This window comes from Lissotriton vulgaris, chromosome 2_1, assembly GCF_964263255.1.
Source record: "Lissotriton vulgaris chromosome 2_1, aLisVul1.2, whole genome shotgun sequence".
NCBI classification, from domain to species: domain Eukaryota; kingdom Metazoa; phylum Chordata; class Amphibia; order Caudata; family Salamandridae; genus Lissotriton; species Lissotriton vulgaris.
This window is the reverse complement of record NC_141687.1, coordinates 1,769,655,417-1,769,677,147: the sequence shown is the minus strand read 5'-3', so window position 1 is coordinate 1,769,677,147 and position 21,731 is coordinate 1,769,655,417. Positions and strand designations below refer to the sequence as shown.

General features: G+C 45.6%; 1 protein-coding gene across 1 annotated transcript in view; it reads left to right on the top strand.

The window, feature by feature from the left end:
* LOC147733265 (sperm-specific sodium:proton exchanger-like) overlaps nucleotides 1-21,731 on the top strand; it is a 4,638,748-nt gene that overhangs the window by 4,171,892 nt on the left and 445,125 nt on the right. Inside the window, exon 18 of the mRNA XM_086958943.1 lies at nucleotides 16,163-16,261. Within this exon, the coding sequence (XP_086815069.1) occupies nucleotides 16,163-16,261 (99 nt within the window). The remainder of the gene's footprint in view (nucleotides 1-16,162; nucleotides 16,262-21,731) is intronic.

Here is a 21,731-nt window from a genome sequence, read left to right as displayed (position 1 = left end):
TCTGATAAGTTGAAGTTTGGTACAACTCAGAATTATGTGGATTGGTATACTATCTCATGGGATTGCACTTTACGGCCTAAGGCAGTTAGGGCCAGATGTATCAAGTGTTTTGCATGTTGCAAAAGCTGCGAATCGCAATTTCGGAGCGTTTGCGACATGCAAAAAAGAAATTGGCATGTATGAAAGAAATCGCATCGCACAATAAGAATTCGCATGTTAGCGAATTCCTAATGTGTGAGAATTGAAAAATCGCAGAATAATTAGCGAATCCCGATGTAGCATTGTCGCGTAATAGCGAAATTCGCATTGAGATGTAAGAAAATGTCGCAAATAGCGATTTTCCCAAATTCGCACATTAAGAAATCACTATTAACACCAGGTAGAAGCAGGTGGTAAAAAAAAAAATCCTATAAATGAGCTCCCAGAATGCATTTTCACTGTCTCCAAAATGGCGGGACTGTACCTGATTGCCAGGAGGCTGCGCATCCAAGCTCTTGGCCAGAGAAGACAACGGCAGGAAAGGATATTCCGATTACGCATTACGCTGTTCCAGCAGACACAGGAGGAGATATATGAAAAATACAGGCTACATCCTCACACCATTCTTGACCTCATTACTGAATTGAAACCATTTTTGACACACCCAACTGCCAGAACACAATCAATACCAACACATGTGCAGGTATTGTGCTCACTGCACCTTTTGGCTTCTGGCTCCTTTCAAACAGTAATTGCAGAGGTTGGTGGAGTCTCACAGAGTGCCCTATTACGTTTCTTCCATGTCTTCTTGGATGCAATGATCAGTAGACTTCAACATCATATATATTTTTCAAATACACAGCAAGCCATACAGGAAGCCAAGTTGGATTTCTATCAAATTGCAAGATTTCCACATGTGATTGGATGCATAGATGGAACCCATATTGCCATCACCCCACCAGCAGCCATTGAATATGTATTCCGCAATAGAAAAAGCTACCACTCACTGAACATCCAGGTCATATGCAATGCTAAATACCTAATCAATTACATTGTCGCAAAGTTTCCAGGGAGTACACATGACTCTTACATCTTCAGACATAGTGCAATACATAGACGTCTCAGTGCTGGTCAGTTTGGAGATGGATACATGCTGGGTAAGTAATACACATCCATCCACCCTTCCACCCAACAAAATAGAATGGAACATAGAGTCACTTTTTCCTCTCTGACTTGCAGGTGATAGTGCCTACGCAGTGCGTGATTTCATACTCACCCCATACTTGAATCCTGCAAATGCAAGTGAAAGACGCTACAACAGGGCACACCGGTCCACACGTGGGGTAATAGAACGTACATTTGGAATTCTGAAAAGCCGTTTCAGATGCATACACAAAAGTGGAGGTGCATTGCAATACAATCCAGAGACATGTTGCAAAATAGTGACAGCATGTGCAATGCTGCATAACATGGCAATCCGCAAAGGCACAGAAATTGAAGTGAGTGACTCAGACACATCTGATGATGATGATGATAACCCTCCACCAAGAATGGCAGTGGCAGGAGTAGGAGCCATGGCTGGTCGTCAAAGAAGGGCAGAGATTACACGTAACTATTTTTAGGTGAGAAAAAAAACTAAACACCAATTTCACTTTGCTATTGTTCTTTTATTCAGAACATGCAAACAGTGCTATATGTATGAGTCATTAATTCTAATGTTTCTGAATTTACATATCCATACTAGTAAAAGTAAAGAAAAATAGTATCAATGCATGACTGCTGCATAGGTACTTCAACATTGTAAGTCATTTTTTCCGTTGGCGGCTGGAAGCATGTTGCTCAAGTGGAGGCATGGCCTCTTGCTCTGCTCCAGTAGTGGAACGCCTTCCACTCCTGCGTTGCACCATGATGTTAGTTGGGGTGGGGTTGTTACTACTCCTACTGGAGTTGTCCTCGCTTTCTCCCGAGCACAGGAGAGCCCTTGCACCTGAGTGGGTTGTTTGCATGCTTTCCAATACCAATGTCATATTGTCCACACTCTTTGCAACTGAACGTGTGCATTCACTTAATTCACGCTGCATGTTCACACTGCGACGTATGAAGTTGCTGGTGACTGCACATAGCCTGTTGATGGCTTTGGTGTAGTTGTGCATTGTGTCCTGCGCAGCCTGTGCAGCCCTGTTCCGTGCCTCCTCTGTGTTGACAAGTGTCAGGCAAAGTTTATCTATAGCATCAGCCATGCGTTCCTGGTTTTTGTTGGATTTTAGTAGCTGCCTATTGATAGATCTCAGTGCCTTATGTTGTAGGCGCTGCACCTGAAGCATGTTGTGCTCAAGGCCTGCAAACACTGTCACTACTTCACTTTGTCCTGTGTTACTTACAGATGGCTCCAGACGGAATGCACGTGCCCTCCTTGAACTTTGGGATTGCTGTTGTGCGTCTTGGGAGGACACAGTGACTGTCTCATTGGGGACTGCTTCTACATCAGAATTTTCTTCCTGTCCCATTGGTTCTAGAGGTAGAACTCGTCAGCGCTTTCTTTGATTGTTCACAGGGGCATTAGTGACTTCATTTTCTATATCTGACTTCATTTTCTATATCTGACATCACATGGGGAGGTGAAAATTCAACATCATTCTCAGTCCTGTCCTCACTGGTATGTTCTGTGAATGTAGAGTGCAAATTATGAATTTGTGTTCATGACAAAATAAATATTTTCATGGCAGAGTATTACTTGTACTGCACTGTTTCAGCATAACAAAGTCCCACTTTAAAAATTTACATAAGTGACTATGATTGAGAGTGTTACTATGTCAATAGGACTACCACTCCCATAATGCATTGCTCTGTTCTTGTTTCACAGTGTTAATGGACTAATGGTAATCTGACATGCAGTGCACACACACACACACATTCTTTGTACACACACATGGATGCAATTTCCAATCCTCTTACCTTGTGCTGTTGCTGTGGGTTCAGAGCTGTCAATGTTAGCCACTCCACTCACACTTTCAGTTAACAGTGTGGATTCTATCAGTTCCTCATGGGGTGTGGGTTTGTCCACAACGGAAGTTCCACCACCTGTTAGGTTGGCATCTTTGATCCTCTCAGCAAGTCTTTCTTTGGATCTGAGTCTCATGTCATACCACCTTTTATTTATTTCCTCAATGGAGCGAGTGGTGACTCCTACAGAGTTGACTTTCTCCTGGATCTCCAGCCAGATTTTTCGTTTCCTGGAGTCAGGTACCTTAAATGATTTTTTCCCAAACAGGTCCTCATGGTTACACACCATTTCTTCTATTAGCATTTCTTGCTCCTTTTCTGAAAACTTCTGCTTTCTTTTCCTCTTTTCAATTGCCTGCTCCTCCTGTGCCTTCTGTGACTCCATTGCTCACCAAACAGGTCTGCTCTGCCTCAGCACACTCTTCCAACTGCCACTGGGTGTGGCTCTGGGTAGCAGGTGCAAGCAATCACTGGGACTTCCTGGTTGTGATGTCATCAGCTTGTTCCTGCATAGCATGATTCCCGTTTTTGCGATTTCTTAATTTGCGAAAATCGCAATTATGCGATTCGCTCATTATTCGCTTTATTTTCTGCGAATTTTTGGGAATCGCTAATTTCTCGCATTATTTTTGTTACATTCCATTTTGCGATTCCGAAATTGCGATTTGCTAAAAATCGCTATTACGGACTCGCAAAATGGTTTTTTGATACATCTGCCCCTTAATTTTTACGATTTAGAAAAGGGGATGGTGATGAACAGAGTGTCTGAGTTAAACAGACCACTCTTACCCAGTCCAAAGATCAGGGCTTGATCCATCACCGTTATTTATCTCACTGCCCCATCCCAGCTCAGAACCTGGCTATATGCAAATCAGTCTGTCCCTGGCCCAGTGCATCATGGGAACAGGGCAGACTAAACTACCAAGCCAATTCTTCACCAGAAAGGAGACAAGCTACCGGGGACCGGTTTCTGGCATTTCAGCCTTCTTCGGCCCGGCTTGCTTGAATCCTGATGGAGCAGTGAGAAAGGGACTCATGTCTGAGTATACCCTGCCACACCTATAGTGGCCAAAAACGATTTAGAAAAGGGGATGGTGATGAACAGAGTGTCTGAGTTAAACAGACCACTCTTACCCAGTCCAAAGATCAGGGCTTGATCCATCACCGTTATTTATCTCACTGCCCCATCCCAGCTCAGAACCTGGCTATATGCAAATCAGTCTGTCCCTGGCCCAGTGCATCATGGGAACAGGGCAGACTAAACTACCAAGCCAATTCTTCACCAGAAAGGAGACAAGCTACCGGGGACCGGTTTCTGGCATTTCAGCCTTCTTCGGCCCGGCTTGCTTGAATCCTGATGGAGCAGTGAGAAAGGGACTCATGTCTGAGTATACCCTGCCACACCTATAGTGGCCAAAAACGATTTAGAAAAGGGGATGGTGATGAACAGAGTGTCTGAGTTAAACAGACCACTCTTACCCAGTCCAAAGATCAGGGCTTGATCCATCACCGTTATTTATCTCACTGCCCCATCCCAGCTCAGAACCTGGCTATATGCAAATCAGTATGTCCCTGGCCCAGTGCATCATGGGAACAGGGCAGACTAAACTACCAAGCCAATTCTTCACCAGAAAGGAGACAAGCTACCGGGGACCGGTTTCTGGCATTTCAGCCTTCTTCGGCCCGGCTTGCTTGAATCCTGATGGAGCAGTGAGAAAGGGACTCATGTCTGAGTATACCCTGCCACACCTATAGTGGCCAAAAACGATTTAGAAAAGGGGATGGTGATGAACAGAGTGTCTGAGTTAAACAGACCACTCTTACCCAGTCCAAAGATCAGGGCTTGATCCATCACCGTTATTTATCTCACTGCCCCATCCCAGCTCAGAACCTGGCTATATGCAAATCAGTCTGTCCCTGGCCCAGTGCATCATGGGAACAGGGCAGACTAAACTACCAAGCCAATTCTTCACCAGAAAGGAGACAAGCTACCGGGGACCGGTTTCTGGCATTTCAGCCTTCTTCGGCCCGGCTTGCTTGAATCCTGATGGAGCAGTGAGAAAGGGACTCATGTCTGAGTATACCCTGCCACACCTATAGTGGCCAAAAACGATTTAGAAAAGGGGATGGTGATGAACAGAGTGTCTGAGTTAAACAGACCACTCTTACCCAGTCCAAAGATCAGGGCTTGATCCATCACCGTTATTTATCTCACTGCCCCATCCCAGCTCAGAACCTGGCTATATGCAAATCAGTCTGTCCCTGGCCCAGTGCATCATGGGAACAGGGCAGACTAAACTACCAAGCCAATTCTTCACCAGAAAGGAGACAAGCTACCGGGGACCGGTTTCTGGCATTTCAGCCTTCTTCGGCCCGGCTTGCTTGAATCCTGATGGAGCAGTGAGAAAGGGACTCATGTCTGAGTATACCCTGCCACACCTATAGTGGCCAAAAACGATTTAGAAAAGGGGATGGTGATGAACAGAGTGTCTGAGTTAAACAGACCACTCTTACCCAGTCCAAAGATCAGGGCTTGATCCATCACCGTTATTTATCTCACTGCCCCATCCCAGCTCAGAACCTGGCTATATGCAAATCAGTCTGTCCCTGGCCCAGTGCATCATGGGAACAGGGCAGACTAAACTACCAAGCCAATTCTTCACCAGAAAGGAGACAAGCTACCGGGGACCGGTTTCTGGCATTTCAGCCTTCTTCGGCCCGGCTTGCTTGAATCCTGATGGAGCAGTGAGAAAGGGACTCATGTCTGAGTATACCCTGCCACACCTATAGTGGCCAAAAACGATTTAGAAAAGGGGATGGTGATGAACAGAGTGTCTGAGTTAAACAGACCACTCTTACCCAGTCCAAAGATCAGGGCTTGATCCATCACCGTTATTTATCTCACTGCCCCATCCCAGCTCAGAACCTGGCTATATGCAAATCAGTCTGTCCCTGGCCCAGTGCATCATGGGAACAGGGCAGACTAAACTACCAAGCCAATTCTTCACCAGAAAGGAGACATGCTACCGGGGACCGGTTTCTGGCATTTCAGCCTTCTTCGGCCCGGCTTGCTTGAATCCTGATGGAGCAGTGAGAAAGGGACTCATGTCTGAGTATACCCTGCCACACCTATAGTGGCCAAAAACGATTTAGAAAAGGGGATGGTGATGAACAGAGTGTCTGAGTTAAACAGACCACTCTTACCCAGTCCAAAGATCAGGGCTTGATCCATCACCGTTATTTATCTCACTGCCCCATCCCAGCTCAGAACCTGGCTATATGCAAATCAGTCTGTCCCTGGCCCAGTGCATCATGGGAACAGGGCAGGCTAAACTACCAAGCCAATTCTTCACCAGAAAGGAGACAAGCTACCGGGGACCGGTTTCTGGCATTTCAGCCTTCTTCGGCCCGGCTTGCTTGAATCCTGATGGAGCAGTGAGAAAGGGACTCATGTCTGAGTATACCCTGCCACACCTATAGTGGCCAAAAACGATTTAGAAAAGGGGATGGTGATGAACAGAGTGTCTGAGTTAAACAGACCACTCTTACCCAGTCCAAAGATCAGGGCTTGATCCATCACCGTTATTTATCTCACTGCCCCATCCCAGCTCAGAACCTGGCTATATGCAAATCAGTCTGTCCCTGGCCCAGTGCATCATGGGAACAGGGCAGACTAAACTACCAAGCCAATTCTTCACCAGAAAGGAGACAAGCTACCGGGGACCGGTTTCTGGCATTTCAGCCTTCTCCGGCCCGGCTTGCTTGAATCCTGATGGAGCAGTGAGAAAGGGACTCATGTCTGAGTATACCCTGCCACACCTATAGTGGCCAAAAACGATTTAGAAAAGGGGATGGTGATGAACAGAGTGTCTGAGTTAAACAGACCACTCTTACCCAGTCCAAAGATCAGGGCTTGATCCATCACCGTTATTTATCTCACTGCCCCATCCCAGCTCAGAACCTGGCTATATGCAAATCAGTCTGTCCCTGGCCCAGTGCATCATGGGAACAGGGCAGACTAAACTACCAAGCCAATTCTTCACCAGAAAGGAGACAAGCTACCGGGGACCGGTTTCTGGCATTTCAGCCTTCTTCGGCCCGGCTTGCTTGAATCCTGATGGAGCAGTGAGAAAGGGACTCATGTCTGAGTATACCCTGCCACACCTATAGTGGCCAAAAACGATTTAGAAAAGGGGATGGTGATGAACAGAGTGTCTGAGTTAAACAGACCACTCTTACCCAGTCCAAAGATCAGGGCTTGATCCATCACCGTTATTTATCTCACTGCCCCATCCCAGCTCAGAACCTGGCTATATGCAAATCAGTCTGTCCCTGGCCCAGTGCATCATGGGAACAGGGCAGACTAAACTACCAAGCCAATTCTTCACCAGAAAGGAGACAAGCTACCGGGGACCGGTTTCTGGCATTTCAGCCTTCTTCGGCCCGGCTTGCTTGAATCCTGATGGAGCAGTGAGAAAGGGACTCATGTCTGAGTATACCCTGCCACACCTATAGTGGCCAAAAACGATTTAGAAAAGGGGATGGTGATGAACAGAGTGTCTGAGTTAAACAGACCACTCTTACCCAGTCCAAAGATCAGGGCTTGATCCATCACCGTTATTTATCTCACTGCCCCATCCCAGCTCAGAACCTGGCTATATGCAAATCAGTCTGTCCCTGGCCCAGTGCATCATGGGAACAGGGCAGACTAAACTACCAAGCCAATTCTTCACCAGAAAGGAGACAAGCTACCGGGGACCAGTTTCTGGCATTTCAGCCTTCTTCGGCCCGGCTTGCTTGAATCCTGATGGAGCAGTGAGAAAGGGACTCATGTCTGAGTATACCCTGCCACACCTATAGTGGCCAAAAACGATTTAGAAAAGGGGATGGTGATGAACAGAGTGTCTGAGTTAAACAGACCACTCTCACCCAGTCCAAAGATCAGGGCTTGATCCATCACCGTTATTTATCTCACTGCCCCATCCCAGCTCAGAACCTGGCTATATGCAAATCAGTCTGTCCCTGGCCCAGTGCATCATGGGAACAGGGCAGACTAAACTACCAAGCCAATTCTTCACCAGAAAGGAGACAAGCTACCGGGGACCGGTTTCTGGCATTTCAGCCTTCTTCGGCCCGGCTTGCTTGAATCCTGATGGAGCAGTGAGAAAGGGACTCATGTCTGAGTATACCCTGCCACACCTATAGTGGCCAAAAACGATTTAGAAAAGGGGATGGTGATGAACAGAGTGTCTGAGTTAAACAGACCACTCTTACCCAGTCCAAAGATCAGGGCTTGATCCATCACCGTTATTTATCTCACTGCCCCATCCCAGCTCAGAACCTGGCTATATGCAAATCAGTCTGTCCCTGGCCCAGTGCATCATGGGAACAGGGCAGACTAAACTACCAAGCCAATTCTTCAACAGAAAGGAGACAAGCTACCGGGGACCGGTTTCTGGCATTTCAGCCTTCTTCGGCCCGGCTTGCTTGAATCCTGATGGAGCAGTGAGAAAGGGACTCATGTCTGAGTATACCCTGCCACACCTATAGTGGCCAAAAACGATTTAGAAAAGGGGATGTGATGAACAGAGTGTCTGAGTTAAACAGACCACTCTTACCCAGTCCAAAGATCAGGGCTTGATCCATCACCGTTATTTATCTCACTGCCCCATCCCAGCTCAGAACCTGGCTATATGCAAATCAGTCTGTCCCTGGCCCAGTGCATCATGGGAACAGGGCAGACTAAACTACCAAGCCAATTCTTCACCAGAAAGGAGACAAGCTACCGGGGACCGGTTTCTGGCATTTAAGCCTTCTTCGGCCCGGCTTGCTTGAATCCTGATGGAGCAGTGAGAAAGGGACTCATGTCTGAGTATACCCTGCCACACCTATAGTGGCCAAAAACGATTTAGAAAAGGGGATGGTGATGAACAGAGTGTCTGAGTTAAACAGACCACTCTTACCCAGTCCAAAGATCAGGGCTTGATCCATCACCATTATTTATCTCACTGCCCCATCCCAGCTCAGAACCTGGCTATATGCAAATCAGTCTGTCCCTGGCCCAGTGCATCATGGGAACAGGGCAGACTAAACTACCAAGCCAATTCTTCACCAGAAAGGAGACAAGCTACCGGGGACCGGTTTCTGGCATTTCAGCCTTCTTCGGCCCGGCTTGCTTGAATCCTGATGGAGCAGTGAGAAAGGGACTCATGTCTGAGTATACCCTGCCACACCTATAGTGGCCAAAAACGATTTAGAAAAGGGGATGGTGATGAACAGAGTGTCTGAGTTAAACAGACCACTCTTACCCAGTCCAAAGATCAGGGCTTGATCCATCACCGTTATTTATCTCACTGCCCCATCCCAGCTCAGAACCTGGCTATATGCAAATTAGTCTGTCCCTGGCCCAGTGCATCATGGGAACAGGGCAGACTAAACTACCAAGCCAATTCTTCACCAGAAAGGAGACAAGCTACCGGGGACCGGTTTCTGGCATTTCAGCCTTCTTCGGCCCGGCTTGCTTGAATCCTGATGGAGCAGTGAGAAAGGGACTCATGTCTGAGTATACCCTGCCACACCTATAGTGGCCAAAAACGATTTAGAAAAGGGGATGGTGATGAACAGAGTGTCTGAGTTAAACAGACCACTCTTACCCAGTCCAAAGATCAGGGCTTGATCCATCACCGTTATTTATCTCACTGCCCCATCCCAGCTCAGAACCTGGCTATATGCAAATCAGTCTGTCCCTGGCCCAGTGCATCATGGGAACAGGGCAGACTAAACTACCAAGCCATTTCTTCACCAGAAAGGAGACAAGCTACCGGGACCGGTTTCTGGCATTTCAGCCTTCTTCGGCCCGGCTTGCTTGAATCCTGATGGAGCAGTGAGAAAGGGACTCATGTCTGAGTATACCCTGCCACACCTATAGTGGCCAAAAACGATTTAGAAAAGGGGATGGTGATGAACAGAGTGTCTGAGTTAAACAGACCACTCTTACCCAGTCCAAAGATCAGGGCTTGATCCATCACCGTTATTTATCTCACTGCCCCATCCCAGCTCAGAACCTGGCTATATGCAAATCAGTCTGTCCCTGGCCCAGTGCATCATGGGAACAGGGCAGACTAAACTACCAAGCCAATTCTTCACCAGAAAGGAGACAAGCTACCGGGGACCGGTTTTTGGCATTTCAGCCTTCTTCGGCCCGGCTTGCTTGAATCCTGATGGAGCAGTGAGAAAGGGACTCATGTCTGAGTATACCCTGCCACACCTATAGTGGCCAAAAACGATTTAGAAAAGGGGATGGTGATGAACAGAGTGTCTGAGTTAAACAGACCACTCTTACCCAGTCCAAAGATCAGGGCTTGATCCATCACCGTTATTTATCTCACTGCCCCATCCCAGCTCAGAACCTGGCTATATGCAAATCAGTCTGTCCCTGGCCCAGTGCATCATGGGAACAGGGCAGACTAAACTACCAAGCCAATTCTTCACCAGAAAGGAGACAAGCTACCGGGGACCGGTTTCTGGCATTTCAGCCTTCTTCGGCCCGGCTTGCTTGAATCCTGATGGAGCAGTGAGAAAGGGACTCATGTCTGAGTATACCCTGCCACACCTATAGTGGCCAAAAACGATTTAGAAAAGGGGATGGTGATGAACAGAGTGTCTGAGTTAAACAGACCACTCTTACCCAGTCCAAAGATCAGGGCTTGATCCATCACCGTTATTTATCTCACTGCCCCATCCCAGCTCAGAACCTGGCTATATGCAAATCAGTCTGTCCCTGGCCCAGTGCATCATGGGAACAGGGCAGACTAAACTACCAAGCCAATTCTTCACCAGAAAGGAGACAAGCTACCGGGGACCGGTTTCTGGCATTTCAGCCTTCTTCGGCCCGGCTTGCTTGAATCCTGATGGAGCAGTGAGAAAGGGACTCATGTCTGAGTATACCCTGCCACACCTATAGTGGCCAAAAACGATTTAGAAAAGGGGATGGTGATGAACAGAGTGTCTGAGTTAAACAGGCCACTCTTACCCAGTCCAAAGATCAGGGCTTGATCCATCACCGTTATTTATCTCACTGCCCCATCCCAGCTCAGAACCTGGCTATATGCAAATCAGTCTGTCCCTGGCCCAGTGCATCATGGGAACAGGGCAGACTAAACTACCAAGCCAATTCTTCACCAGAAAGGAGACAAGCTACCGGGGACCGGTTTCTGGCATTTCAGCCTTCTTCGGCCCGGCTTGCTTGAATCCTGATGGAGCAGTGAGAAAGGGACTCATGTCTGAGTATACCCTGCCACACCTATAGTGGCCAAAAACGATTTAGAAAAGGGGATGGTGATGAACAGAGTGTCTGAGTTAAACAGACCACTCTTACCCAGTCCAAAGATCAGGGCTTGATCCATCACCGTTATTTATCTCACTGCCCCATCCCAGCTCAGAACCTGGCTATATGCAAATCAGTCTGTCCCTGGCCCAGTGCATCATGGGAACAGGGCAGACTAAACTACCAAGCCAATTCTTCACCAGAAAGGAGACAAGCTACCGGGGACCGGTTTCTGGCATTTCAGCCTTCTTCGGCCCGGCTTGCTTGAATCCTGATGGAGCAGTGAGAAAGGGACTCATGTCTGAGTATACCCTGCCACACCTATAGTGGCCAAAAACGATTTAGAAAAGGGGATGGTGATGAACAGAGTGTCTGAGTTAAACAGACCACTCTTACCCAGTCCAAAGATCAGGCCTTAATTTTTACTGCTCGTTATAATTACTGTGGGACTCCCACCTCGATGAATGGGAAGAATCAAGCATGTAAATCTATGAAAGATATCAATAATGGAGAACAACAGTGTACAAGTAAGTAACTTGTTTTAACTTTCTGGGGTATCCTCTTCCAATCATTTTTATGGTTAGGACTTCTGTTTCCTTAAAGTATTCATTTTTCTGAGTGCAGCTTCTCTGAACTGAGAAAATGCCCATTCTGCAAATTGTCACTTATCGACCTGGGATAAAAACTATTGTAAGCTAACAGAGAATTTTTTCCAGTAAGTTTCCTATATGAAGTTGTGTATATCATGCCCTCATCATGTTTGATCAGGATGTATGTTATATCTTGAATTAGGCATGATGCATTCTGTCCTTAGTTCTCTGGTAACTGCTCCTCAGCCAGAGTGTGTGTGTGTGTGTGTGTGTGATGTCATAGAGTTAGAATGTTTATGTATTCTTGAGTTATGGGGCATTGATGTTACATCTATATTAGATCTGTAACCTGTAACTAAGACTTTAATCACCTATTAAACATTCATCATAAAACCAACGCTACCTGCACACAGAGGATCTTTCTTTGATTGCAACAATGGTGATGAGTGGAAACTAACCAGTTATGTTTCGTAGGGTACCTCAATATAGGCTTGAGCAGTCACTTGACCCTTCACCTACATTTACTGTACCATTTTACTACATAACGGTTTTTGGAATTGACGTTTTACCTAGCTATGCACTGCATAAATGGTGTGTGGTTTTCCGAAAACTAGCCTCAATTATGCATGAGGATTCTCAGAATCACAGCAGGATTACCATCTGCCGCATAATAACTATGTATAGGGGTCATCCCTTCCGTCATCCACGGCCGACATTACACAGCAAGGTAGAATCCCTTGAGGGTATCTTTTGGGTATATATTCACCACATCTTTAGTGTGCCTGAACTCAGAATGTTAAAGTGCCTCTTTTAGTGAGGGGGATTTTTACAGTCTGTGTTTGAAAATACCACTTTTAGAAAGTAGGTATTTTCTTGCCTAACCATCCAATGTGCCTCTGCTAGGTTTGTTGATTTGCATGTCTGGCTTTTGATGACAGAGGCTGGAGAGGGGCAGCGGCTCCAGAAGTCTGATGAGTCAGGGCTGGGCTGAGTAGGTGGAGGAGAAGCGACTTCCATGCCGACACACTGACATGAGACGCTGATGTTCCTGCATACAGACACTCCAGCATGCAGTGGTCTGAAATCCCTCTTGTGGTGTCTATCTCGAGAGCAAGACAAGGTCCCACAGTCCCTCACTTCAGGTAATGGGGTTGGCTTCAGCCTAGGGGAATTCTTGACTCTACACCTACATACATGCTAGGTACACTTAGGTACATTTAGTGAGGGTTGATTCGTAGGAGTAATCATTATTATTGTCATGTATTTATATACCTACCTGCATGCCTGTATTCATTGTTTTAGCACTATGGTAGGAAACTACCATCCATTTACTCTACTGGTGCTTATTATCATTTATACCCGTTTCTGTCTGATGGTTGTTTCAGCACACATATTTTAAACTAGAATGACGCTGGTTCAATAAATGTCTATTGAAAATGTCCCCACCGTTTATTCTGTGTATCTCTCTAAGACAAAGTGACTGAGCAAAACGTACTGTACTGATTACACGGTCCCTGATGGGACAGAGTTGTCATAATCGATAGTTGCCAAGAACTATTCTCTCCTTGGTAAGAGGAGTTTACAGTAGTACTGTGAGCTAGCTGGTATACAGACGAACATACCCAGTGGGGGTGTCTGGAATCAGTCAGAACGCCAATCCCACAGTCTATGTTGTCTAAACGTGCAGATCCTATATAGGTTTATAGGAACTACACGACAAACCTACGTGTGAACAAGTTCGAAAAGGGGGATCAAGTTTGCATCAAACAAGTGAAAGGATATTGGAAAGAAAGATAAATTCTACAAGAAACTAAGATAAAGTCAATTCTAAAAGAAAAAGAGAGTGACTCCTGCAAGAAAGAAAAAATGGCCTTGCGCCCCACCAGTATCATCTGCAACAGACAACCTACAGTATACCTAATTGTGAGGGGCATTTTTGGTCTTTCAATTGTATGCAGTCTCCTTATTGCGATTCTGGAGTTTAGATTATACTGTATCATACAGCTTTGAAACAATTATTATTATTATGTTTGAGCTTGTAAAGCGCACTGTTACCCGGAGGTTTCCTGATTGAAGGCTGTTGATCATTTTAAGCCGGTGTGGAGGGAAGCAACAGCATTAATATTGATGGAAAACATGATGAGGTGTTGATGATCAGAGAAAGAGAAAGGAATACTACTACCTGGCAATGCTGTTAATGAAAGTAATAAAGTACACAGCAAGCGAAGTATGCAAAGTGACTGAGAGTGCATTCAGCTGTTTTCTGGGCTCATATGCAGTTTTATTGGTGCACGGATTGGCATTACTTTAGCAATAAGTGTCTACTATAGATTAGAATTAAAATTCTGCATGTCAGGCATGCGTTGCAGTTTAATCTGAAATTCCTGCAACTGATAATTCCATTTAGTAATACAAGGAGTATCCCTACCAGCCCTACTGGTGTTAAACCTTTGAAAAGCAGACACCACTTTGAAGGGTGTATGGATGTAGCAGTATGACCTCAATTTTCTGGATTCTTCACACAGTTCTGTGTGATGATAAGCTTTTGACATGTTGAGAGACATGAAAAATACCACCCCTTTACGTGTAGCCAACATTTTATTAATGTTGGGAAGGGGCTAGTGGTCAATTCAGATGTTAGAGTTTAAGTTATGTAAAGTTCCACACAGTCTTAAGGAATTGTCTGTTTTACATGCCAGCAGCATCACCAGATGTTGGTTCGATTATACCCAGACAGCACAAATGTTCAAGATCAGTTTTTAATTCTATCCTTAAATTGATAGGCACTTTGTGCACGTTGTGCATGAGAAGCTGAAACAATATGATGTTCACCTTCCGCAAGCCTTCGGTAAACCCCTTCAGATATTCACTCGTCCTTTTGCAGTCATTCAATTGACATACACTTGTATGCCTTAAATTAAAGAGTTATTTCTTAGACAAGGCTTGCTCAGAACTGTTAAGCCATAAGGTCGCCTTGATCGTTTCAACCAAGCAAATTCAACTCTTTTTTTGCAACATACACTTTTCTATTAGTCACTCGGAACTCCACCATAATTGTCCCTCATGAGGTTGCACCTCACACACCTCCTAAAGGTTTGTATGACAGCTACAATCACCAGCCCGATGACACCTGTAAAGGACTGTAACATACACGTCATCCACACAGGACTCAGCGTGGAACCGGGGCCGACTTAGACTATCATCCCTGTCGCCACCAACATTTTACATTCCGAAACCACTCCAAGGAAAACCCAACAGAGTGCACTCTTCAGGGATATTATAACCGGCAAGCTTTTCTCTCTCCATTTTATGTCACTAAGTAGAACTCTAATTTTGAAGGCTCCTACTCTTGCTAAGCTACCTGGGGGCATATGTAGGTAGCCGTTTGCGATTCGCAAATGCCGAAATTTTGCGAATTTCGGCGTTTGCGAATCGCCAACAGCGTTTTGATATGTAGGTGCCACTTAACAAAATAAGGAATCGCAAACAGCGTTTTGATATGTAGGTGCCACTTAGCAAAATAAGGGATCACAAAAATTGCAATTCCTTATTTTGCTTATAGCATTTAAGGAATCGCAATTTTGCGATTCCTTAAATGCTATGTAGGGGTGCTTTAAAAATTGTGATTTTTGCATAAGGAATCGCAAAATACTACCTACTTCAAGTAGATGGTATTTTGCAAATTCCTTCAAAAATGAATTTTTAAAAAAAATTCAAAGTGCCATGTGGCGCACAGACATGCCCTTAGGGCATGTATGTGCGCCACATGTACTTACAGGCACATTCCAGGGGTGCAACAGGTGTCCTTTGGACACCCTGGCACCCTTGGAATTGGGATTCTCAATTTGCGATTTTCTCATAGAAAATCGCAATTTGAGAATGTATCCCCATTCATTTCTATGGGCCTCTTAGCCCATAGGAATGAATTGGACACTCATTCCTTAATTGCTATTCGCAATTTGCTAATCGCAATTACGGAATGTTAGAGATTCGCAAAAAAATTGAGAATTTTTACCTACATTCCATTTTGCTATTCTCAAATAGTGATTCCTTAAAAATCGCTATTTTGGAATCGCAAAATGGAAATTACCTACAAATGCCCCCTAGTGAATAACGTAACACACTGCAAAACTGTTTTACATGTATACTGTATACTGAGCAACACTTCAATTTAGGAGGAATATCCAAATTGGTAAATCTGTTCAAAGAGTTCTCTGGCTGCGTATTAGAAATTTAACTTGTTTACATCTTTTTTGGATTTTAGGGCAGAGCAAAGATTTTATTTTTTGACTATGAGGATACAATATGTAAGCAAGGCGACCAACCCCGAGGCATCCATCTAATAGTGTCTGGGTTGGTAAAGGTAAGCTCAATTTTCTGATATTGATGCTGTACTGAAGCTGCTTAAATCAGATTAAACCTTGTTTTATATTATTTGACAAGATCCTGAGTTTTATACCCATAAAATTAAGAAAGTTTGCCAATATTTAACTTACTTTTAGTCTATGACTAACGGCCTGCTTAACATGCACAACAGGACATTGCAATTTCTCAACCAATAAGTAGACTCTCAGAGGGACTGAAGCCAAAGGCGACACTTTCACTTTTAAACATCTGCATGTACAAATACAGTGTGCGCTTGAGGCAGTATGGGAAGTTGCGGTCATTCACAAAACACTTTTTTCTTATTAAATGTGACAACGGGTGCAAATGTTAGCCTTTATTTTTTAAACAATTTGTATTGCATTTTTCCAAAGACACACAGAAAGCCGTTATTTAATACAGAACTTCAGATCACCATGTGTTGCAGCTTAGTACAGGCTGCAATCGATTCCATTGACAAAACATACAGGTGAAGTTGCAATGTAAGTAGTACTTTAATTTTGAAAATATATCCCAGTCCCACCCCCTTTAACTTGACATCCTCACTTGAAAAAGTAAGCATTGTAGGCATTCTATTTTAATCAATGTTAAAGCCAGTCTCTCGGCCCCACTCAGCATAAATTGACTTAGGTTTACATGGTATGCACCCTGGTACAACTTGACAGTATGTAAAGCTTAGTCGTACAGGTACCCCATGAGATCCTCCCCGATCGTGTTATGCATAAGCAGATGTAGTTTAGTGGCCAACGCCAGTCTAGGAATCATCTGCGCTCAGGATTTAAATGCCTCCAACAAGGTATCCCACTACAGTGCTACTGGTCTTTTTCGTAAGCTGCGATGTTCCTCACGGTGTAGTCCACTGCTCTCAGCCAGGCCCCACTTCACCACTTCCTCCAGCCACTGGGAAACCATGGGGGCGGAATGGAACTTTCAAGGTTTTGTATGCTGGCATCTAGCCAAGTCGACAAAGCGGGAAGTCACCTTAGCGTTTTTGCGTCTGGGAAACAACTGAAGCATGCAAAATTCCAGGGTGTGCCAGGGAGTCTGTTCTGTGAGATCTGGGAGAAGGGGCGTGATTTGTGTCCAAAAGGAAGTCAGTGAGGGGCATGCCCATAACATATGTAATAAATTGGCTTCCAGTGTTCAACAACGCGGGCAGGCTGAAGGGATCATTGGGAACATGGCATGTAACTTGTGTGGAGTAAGGTAAGCGCTGTGCTAAATGGAAAATTGTATACATTGGAATCAGGAGTTTTGAGAAAAATTTTGGGGACATTATTCCAAGAAGCTCCATTCTTTGACTTGCTGAGTACATGCTAGATCTATTTCCCACATAGCTCCTAGGGAGGTCATAGGTAACTGTAAGGGCGAGCGGATATCCTGGTACAGTCAGCGTACTAGATAGTTCCCATGTCCCATTGTGTGCATTGCTTGAAATAATTAATGAGAAGTGGGTTTGGTCCTCCCAGGTGCTCAATGGTGCTGTATGTAACATGTGATTCTGGCGTGGGTCAAGAACAAGGTAGGGGGCACACCGTGCATATGTATAAAGTCTGCATGATTCAATAGGGTACCCTCTACAAATAGATCACCTACTGTTTCTACTCCTACCTGTGTCCAAGCAGTGATATATGTGTTGTAAGAGTCCCAGAGGCCGTTGGTAGACCCACCAGTGTTGTATTCAAAGTGTAGGGCACCTGTGGGGAGTTGTAGTGCAGAGAAATCATCCAATAGGAGACAGCAACTTTGAGGGAGCAGCAGGGGCCATCCGTAGGGATGGCAATACCAGGGCAGAACATTCTGTTTAATGTCCAACACTTAAGCATGGCCATGATGTAATCGATTTTGAGCATATTATAGCCTGCTAGACAGTAAGAGAGCCACTGTACATGTCCTACGATACAAAAAGATTTAACATCTGAAGCACCCATTCCACGTTGGTCAGGCGAGAGTTGGAGCTTAGGGAGGGCGACCCTACGACGACCGGTAGCCCATATTAAATCAATTAAAAGTCTATTTAACATTTAAAAAATCCATGCAGGGATAAGCACCGGAAGGTTCACAAAGTGATAAAGTAATTTGGGTAGATTGACTATTTTAGCTAGGGCCAGTCAACCTGCAATCGATAGTGGTAATGTGATCCAGACGTTTACCTGCGATTTGAGGGACGTTGCAGTTTTAAGTTTACCCTCTAAAACATCAAGCATTTCTCAATATATTTGCACTTCCAAGTATCGAAACGTTCAAGAGTCACCTGAAGAGAGATTTCCCCAAAAGCTAGTGTCGGCCGGTTGTAAAGGAAAATGCATAAGATTAGGTCTCATTAATTTGCAGGCCAGAGAGGGAGGAACATGCTTTGATGTGTCCAGCCAGCGTCTGTAGATTCAGGCGGAGGTCTCTAATGTATAACATCATATCATCTGCATATATAATGAGATAGCATGAGTTGCTGGTCCTATGGGGATGTCCCATGTGTGAGCTTCTTGGCGTAGTTGTTGTGCCAAGGGTTCCAGTGCTAGGCAAATAAATGTTGAGACTGAGGACAGCCTTGACACATACCTCTGTGTATCAAATAGGGAGCAGAAATATGTTGGGCGGGCTTGTGTGGAAGGACCAGTGTAGAGCAATCTTAGCCAACGAGTACATGCTGGAGGTATACCATATTGTGTGAGAGCTGCAAGCATATACTTCCAGCTCAGTGATATACAACCTGCCCAGGGAGGCTGCCTGTGGATCGTATCCATAACATGGTGTAGCCAGCGAATATTAAGGGAGGTATTGAGATTTGGGACAATGGCACATTGGTCACTGTGCAGATGTTTGGGAAGTAGGGGAAGTAGATGGTATGCCAAGACTTTACTGAGGATTTTGTATTCAGTATTGAGAATAGAGAGGGGTTTGTAAGGAGACATATCTGAAAAATATTTTTCAGGTTTTAATAAGGAAGTGGGCAACACCTGTCCGGTGTTAGGAGATAGTATACCAGCAACTAACGAGGCATTATAAAGATGCTCTAATTATGGGACCAAGCAAGTCGAAAATATGCCATTAAACTCAGTTGGAAGGCCATCTGAGCCAGGGATCTTAATTCTAGCTAGTTACTTTATTGTACCTCGGATTTCAGTGGCTGTAATGGAGGCCCTCAGTTCGTCTCTCTCTAGTGCTGGTACTCGAGGAAGGGATATGGCATTGAGTAAATCTTGAATATGCTCTGATCCTACGGGGGAGTCAACATACAGAGTTGCATAGAAGTCCTGGAAAGCTTTGTTTATATCCAGTTGGGAGGTTGGGGGGGGTGGCTTGAGTGTTGTGAGGCATGGTGATTGTGAGGATCGGGTTGAGTATGGGTTGTGGCTTAATTGTACAAGACAACAAGGGTCCAGATTTACCGGCTTCTGTGTGGATCTGCTGTATGTATGTTTTGTGATCTATTCTATGTAACTATTGTTATAGTTCTGCGTATTTAATCCTGGCCTCTTGCAGTTGGGCGGCATGTTCCTTGTTATCTACTGCTGCCCTTTCCAGAGAACCCAAACTCTCCTCTACTCAGGTAAGTTCTCTTAGTACCCTACCACAAGCCCAACCACAGTGCCTATGGATTTCCCTTGTATGATCACTTTAAAAGCTTACCATTCAACTAGAGTTGACGAAGTGGAGCCAGTGTTCTCGGAGAAATAGTTGTCTATTGAAGTAGCCAGAGTATCCCGGAAAACAGCATCTTCTAATAACTGAGGCTGGAGGTGCCATGTTGGGATAGGTGCAGGCATGTGGCCCACGTGATTAAAATCTCTAGAGGGTTATAATTGGAAAAGGTTTTTCCTAAATATGTTAAGCGTGTAGCAGAGGGTTGGTGGGAGGTCGTACATAGGAATCTGTCCAGCCATGTGTGAAGTGAATGTGGAACTGTTAGAAATGGGATTTCTGGTTGGCTAAGGCTTGCGCCAAAGTCAGGCAGAAACCACCATTCTACGCCAGGGCAAGGAAGTCACCCGCCAAGATAACCCCTGCTCACCCCCTTGGCAACTTAGCACGAGCAGTCAGGCTTATCTCGGAGGCAAGGTGTAAAGCGTTTGCGCGCGCACCCAGCAACAACACCTAAGGCCCACCACAAAGGAAACCCCACACAAGGTTATATATAAAAATAGCCTTTGTATTATATCAAACACATTAAATAATAAATACACACTTTACAATGTGCCATAGGCACAGGCAGAATTTACAAGGGATTATACACATGGGACAGGGCCACATGGACCACTGTCAGGAATAAGCACTTTTATAACTAGCACTTGGTAGAATTAGCATTGTGTAGAACATAGAATACTTGTAGGAATAACACTTAGCACATATAATAACTGTAGGGCCAAATAGCAAAATGTAGCACACCACCAGTAACCACTGGTAAGAGGTAAGTACCACCTACGCAACCCTAACCACCTTAGGAAAATATCACGCAGTGAACCATGGACTCACTAGCATCACTATACTAGAAAAAACAACCACCTAAAGATAAAAACACATTCAGAGGTATAGGCACAAAGACATTATACATGATGCAGAAATTACATTAGACAGGTCATTACAAATTGCGCAAAGATCCCATAGGGCCAAACACCTGTACCCCACGCAAGGGCACAACACAGAACTGTCCCCCAGGCAAACTGGCCTCTCAGGGTCGGAAACACCCTGTGTCCAGCAATGTCAGGGCAGGCTGCGCAGGCAGCCAAAGAAGATTGCGCCAAGGGGCAAGCCTAAACAAAGCAGCTGCCCACTAAGTGCTGGGCAGCTGGGGATCTCTTCTGGGCTTCTAAATCACCATGGGGCCCAAAGCAACGTGTGAGCCTCGTGGGCTCAAGGACCAAAATGCTCCCAGGAGCCTCCCAGGCTCTGAATAGAAAGATGTCCCTAAAGTGATGGAGCTTTGTGGGCTTAATAACAAATATGCCCCAGTGACTGTGGAGCCTTTCAGGCTCAAGACAAATGCCTTAATGCCCCCAGGAGCCTCGGGGCTCTAAAATGGAAATGCCCCAGGGAGCCTCTCTGGCTCTCAATTCAGTAATGCCCCTTTCGTTGGAGTCCCGCTCGGGGGACTCAAGATACACAAATGCCCTTAAAACTGCTGTGATTAAAGGGGGAGCGGCCCGCTGCTTCCGGGGCCGCTCCAGGAATATGCCTGGCCCCCACGGGGCCTTCAAAGGACAATGGTGCCCCCTCCTTACCGGTCGGCTGGCTGCAAGGCTCTCTACACCGCAGGGGTCTCCTCCTCACATGGGAGCTCCGTTTCTTCCTCACTGGGTGCTGGCAGTCTCCCTTTCCCCCAGTCCGTCTTCCTGGGACTGGGGCTGCTCAGGGACGCCGGTGAGTCTCTGCTGGGCTTCCCCAGGCCGGGGGAAGCGGAAGGGAGAATCGGCCGGTCCCGCTCACTTCTGGGCATCTGGTGCCTGACTTCC